Consider the following 5463-nt stretch of genomic DNA (forward strand, 5'->3'; position numbering starts at 1 on the left):
TTGGACTTTCCACAGGGCAGGGGACCCTGACTGCTCTATTTTAACTCTTGATAATTGTTATCACGGAAGGGTTTAATTTTACTCACAGTTTAGAATGGTAGTTCTCATCATAGGGGGATGTGTCATGATGGGATGTGAGGTAGCTGATCAAACTGCTTCTATCATGAAGAAGTAGAGAGAACCAAATACCAGTTCCCAGGCTTCTTTCTTTTTCCCCTTTTCATTTAGTAGGCCTCTAGCTGACTAGATGGTGCCACCTACATTCAGATTGCGTCTTCCCTTCTCACTTCAAACTGCCTTAAAATGACCTCACAGGTATACCCGGAATAAATGCCTCTGGGGTGATTCTAAACCCAGCCAAGCTGATAATATTAACCATTGCAAGTCTACCCTTTATCAACTTGACATCCAAGCATATAAAATTTTGAATTGTAGCAATCAACTCTTTACACTATAGCCCTGTGGTTATCAGGTAATGCAAAATGAATTCATTCTAATTTCAAAAGTCTGTAGTCTTAACAGCTTCAACATCACTAGAAAATCTAGAACCCAAAACCTCTCCTTTGAGGCAAATGTGAATCCTTAGGAAATCAAAAATAATTTGCACACAATGACATAGAATCAGAATTCCCATTCTATGGGGGAGGAAGAACAGGGACATCGCAAAGAAAGAAGCTAAAGAAGACCAGATTCATCAGGAACAACACCAAATCCTGCAGCTCCACATCCCCCACCTGGCACTTTTCATGGCATTACGTACCATGGCCAATCTCACTCACCAAATACTGCCAGCAGCAGCACAGCAGCCCCTCTTTTTGGCCATCTCTGCTCCATTCCTCAAGCTTTCCTAAGTCCAGGCTCCTCACATCTAGACATCACCATTGCAATTTAGGCTTTACTTTCATAGCTTTCTGCATGGTATCGCATGGCCTACTTTCAGAAATGTGTTCATTCACTGATCACATGGCCTACTTACAAAAACTCATTCACTCGCTGATCGGCCTCAGTAGTTTTCCAGAACCTTGGTAGGTGCCTCCATGTCCTCATAACTTCCATTTTGGTCAATCTTAGGTCTAGTCTTGCCTACTTCTATCATGGCTATAGATCAGTGGTTCTCAACCAGTGAGTCACTAATGAGCCTTTTACAGGGGTCACCTAAGACCACCAAAAAAACACAAATATTTATATTTATATTACGATTAGTAAGAGTGGCAAAGTTACAGTTATGATGAAGTGACGAAAATAATTTTATTGTTGGGGATCACCACAACATGAGAAATTATATGGAAGGGTTGTAACCTTAGGAAGGTTGAGGACCACTACTCTAGAACAGCTGTATAAGGTCTTTGTGGAACTAGGTAGCTGAGTCCAGGAACCTCTTCCTTCAATGAATATTTTTAGCAGAGACCTCTTCGTAGGCTTCACATATGGGTCTCGCCCTCCTCAAAGGAATTTGCACTTTTGCAAACGTGAGCCTTCAATGACGAGGGCATTGCCCTCCCTTGGGCATCTTTCCTCTTACCCAGTGCAAATTATGAAGTTTTCACATTCATCTCCCTCATCTCTTTAACAGTTACAGCTGCTTACTCCACACATGGCTGATCTGCAGCTGTCAGCATTTCCCCTTCTTTGTCAAACTGTAAACATTTTGCATCTTTCTGCTCCACTGGCTGCTTGCTCTCACTGTAAGAACGAATGCATGAGGACAAAAGGCAGTAGTTATGACATAGCCTCAATGGTATGCTACCTTGACGTTTCCTCTACCAAACACATTAGTCAGTTCCTTTGGAATTCAGTTTCAAGTTCTCAGGACATTGGCAAAGACTTTGCTAGAACATAGCATGATGACTTCTAGTCTAATTCTTTGTAGAATCCCTGTTTCCTCTCTGGTACCTCATAGGCCAGTCCTCCAGTGTTTACATGTTGTGCTATTCTGGTCTTCCACATTCCCATCAGAATATGCTATTAAAAGCTGCTTTTTTTTTTTAACATCTTAGGGTTTTTCTCTAATCTGGAACTCAAAACTCTTCCTCCAAAAAGCTTGTGGTAAAGGCCTATGAAATCACACAATCAGGCTTAGCGCTGCAGTTCTGTTCTTGGTACCAGTATTCTGACGTTTCTTGTTGCTATGGCAAAATACCTGAGGAAAACTGAATTAAGGAGGAAGGGTTCACGTTGGCTCACTGTTTCAAAGGGTATACACTTCATTGTAGCAGGAAGACAGGAAGGAGAGAGAGGAGGCTGTTCACGTTGTCTTTGCAGTCAGGAATCAGAAAAGAAAATGAGTGCTGATGCTCAGCTAGTTTTTCTGGTTGACCTTTTTGTTTCATCTGGGATCCTATGAAATGTTACTGCCCACAATCAGGATCTTAACTCACCGAGTCTAGCCTCTCTGGACTTGTGTTCAGAGGTGAGTCTCCCAGGTAATTCTAAATCCACTCAAGTTGACATGAAGATTGGCTGTTATGGATCTCAGTCTGAAGATGCCTGAAGTTTGCTCTCATTGAAGAAACTACATGCCTGACATTATTGCTAGGCTATCACACTTATGAACATAAGAGCAAACTTTGGATGTTCCTTCTGAAACCTGCTCTTCCTGTGTCTTTCCAATCGTGATTTACAGCTTCAGTTGCTGAAACCAAAAATCTTAGCCTCATCCTTGTTTCCCTTCTAGTTTGATCATTCTTCATCTCTAACTTTAGAGAACACTGTCAGCTACACTTTCAAAACTGGCCCAGAAATCTGCCGTTTTTTCTACCTGCTACATATGGTCTTGTTGCTTCTTAGATTCCATCCTATGCCTTTAATTTTCTTCCCATTGTGTCTCTTTACTGATGCTGCTTTTGATTTTACTATTATCTCATTTTGTAACCCTTTCTGCATGGGATATGAACAGCACACTACCTCGTTTTTGTAGGTCTTTGCGAAAATGTCTCCTTTTCCGGTGCTTGTTTCCAGTCAATTCTGTATCGGTTTGTAAACTTTAGGCCTGAGACATCTTAACAATTTCTGTTTTCTACTCCTGATTTAATTAACCCCATGAACATATTTCACTTCCCACATACCACATGCTTTATATATTTTGTTTATTGTCCATTTTGTGCCACTCACTGGATGGTACTTGAGAACTACTTCAGGTACTTCAACTATGTTAGCTTGATAAATATCTTTTTTTAAAAAAAATATGGAGGCCTTATATTGTAGTCCAAGCTAGTCTGAAACTCATTATATAATCAAAGTTGCTTAACAGGTATTTGACAAATAAAAAGTCCTAAATATACTCTACCAGACATATCTTCAAAGATTTTATAAGTGGTTTTGTTAGGAGAATTTTTGTTGGAAATATTAAAATGTAAATAATTTTATTTAAATGAAGACTGACAAAAGCAGAACATTTTAAAGAAAGAAAGGAAAAGGAGAATACAGTATTGCAACTGAGTAGCATGTCTTTAATCACATCACATGGGAGGCAACGTCAGATAAATCTCTGTGACTCTGAGGTTAACCTCATCGACATAGTGAGATCTTGTTTCAGAGAGGAAGACAAGAGGGGGTGGGAGAGAAAGAGCATTTAAAGATAGTGGTTTGAAATGAAGAAGGAGGAAAGGGAGGAAGTTTGGTAGATTAAAGAGCAGGGAATCGTCACTGGAATAGGTTTCTTGGTGAGTTGGAAACAAGGGCATTAGACTTTAGCAGCAAGAGCATCACGAGGGACAACAACAAAGGCGTCTACCCAGGACAATGGGCAGGGTCCTACACTCACCAAGGGTTGTACTTGCTGAATGCTCTTCTCTTCTGATCTCAATGTTATTCATAGTTTTATCAGTATACTCACTACTGTGTCATTTCTCAATGAGTAATAGCTAATTATGAAATCATTCCTGAGAAGCACATACGCACTCCCATTGTTCTGGAAGTGCGGGCAGGAACAATGATTCCAGATTACAGAAGACTTTCAACATTTAGTAGTAGGAAGGTGAAGGAGCTCCCACACAGTGGCACTGATTTCATCTTTTCTGAAGGGCAGAAGGTTGTCTCTAAGAAGCAAAGGAAATAGAAAATGCAAAGAATACAGAGAAAGTGTGTCCCAGAATAGGGAAATGATTGAGGACCTACGTAGCCACTTGATCTAGATTCAAGTTGTGACTTTCACTTGCTCGGTGACTTCCCACAAATCATTTCACCTGCTTCGGCTGTAGTTTGCTGTCCTGTAGATAAAGAGTATAATGATATCTTAAGAGTGTGTTTGGTTGTAGTAACTATAAACCAGGAAAAAAAAATGACTAGGAGAAAGATCTAGAAACTACTCAAATATGTCCTCTCTGTGCAGATTCACATCTGCTGAGAGCAAAATATGACCTAGTCAGGATGAAAAACTACTTAGGGGTACAAAGCACAAAACAACCCTTTCATTCTAAATATAAAATATATTTCCGTGTATTTTGCGTAAGAATGAGAAATTATTTTTTTTTTGCAGATGTTAAAAAAAAGAGTGAAGAGAAAGCACAAGACCAACTGAAAAAGTCCCTAAATGACGAAAAATGAAGACTTACAATTTATCCAGGGTGTTGATTTTATGCACATTGGCAGACACAGTGGCTATGCCTTCCTGAAGTGTTTGATCTGGTAGTAACTGTGGTAATGTGTGCGTTTTAGGTAATTTTGTTGTGCTGCTCTGTCCTTAAACCGCAACCATGATACCCAAATAGGTTATTAAAAGGTATTACATTCAAATTGCACCCAAGGAAGAACACACTGTTTATACATCCAATGAAGTCCACTGTCTGTCTTGGGATTTACTTAGTCAGATGTGTGTTTAACTATGTTCTTACTGATATGCATAAACCAAAACCTATTAATTTAATACTTTGCAGAATTTGTAGGAAATTATATTTTTAGTGAGATGGTATTAGTAGTAAAAAAAATCACAGGTATAAAATGTGTTTATTTTTAATCAAAACTACACCATATTTCCCCCAAAAAGTTAAGAGAGATCTGCAAATATTGTAAAAGTTGTGACAACATAAACATCTGTAGGATGCTTTTGTCTAATGTATTTTGCATTTAGTCTGTGTATACTGTGATCTTTCATATGGAAGCACAGAATGTAAAATTTGTGGCAAATTGCTTACGTAAAATATGTGTAATAAATAAATTTCACTATATTCCTTAACTTGGCTCATGTGTATGTCTTATTTTATGTAAATTGTACAAGACATTGTGCGAGTTTCTCTAGACTGTCTTTTCTTCTCTGGACTTCTGTGTGTGTGCAAATTGTTGCTAAAGTAATTTCATCAGGTGTGTTGACCTTAATTTTTATATTTTTCCTAAGTAGTCAACATGGCAGTAATCACTTTAAATATTTGCATAATATACTATAAATAAAATTTGCAAAAGACATGCTTTTAATATATGTTTAATCATACATTTTTTTAAAAAAAGAACTGAAACAAAACCAAGGTG

At 38.4% G+C, this 5463-nt stretch overlaps 1 protein-coding gene across 1 annotated transcript in view; it reads left to right on the plus strand.

Annotated features, from left to right (window-relative positions):
• Positions 1–4901, plus strand: part of Pkib (cAMP-dependent protein kinase inhibitor beta) — a 95569-nt gene extending 90668 nt beyond the window's left edge. The window contains exon 7 of the mRNA XM_026787330.1: positions 4478–4901. Coding sequence (XP_026643131.1) covers positions 4478–4545 — 68 coding nt within the window. The 3' untranslated portion in view covers positions 4546–4901. The remainder of the gene's footprint in view (positions 1–4477) is intronic.
• Positions 4902–5463: the final 562 nt, after the last annotated feature.

This window comes from Microtus ochrogaster, linkage group LG9, assembly GCF_000317375.1.
Source record: "Microtus ochrogaster isolate Prairie Vole_2 linkage group LG9, MicOch1.0, whole genome shotgun sequence".
NCBI classification, from domain to species: Eukaryota; Metazoa; Chordata; class Mammalia; order Rodentia; family Cricetidae; genus Microtus; species Microtus ochrogaster.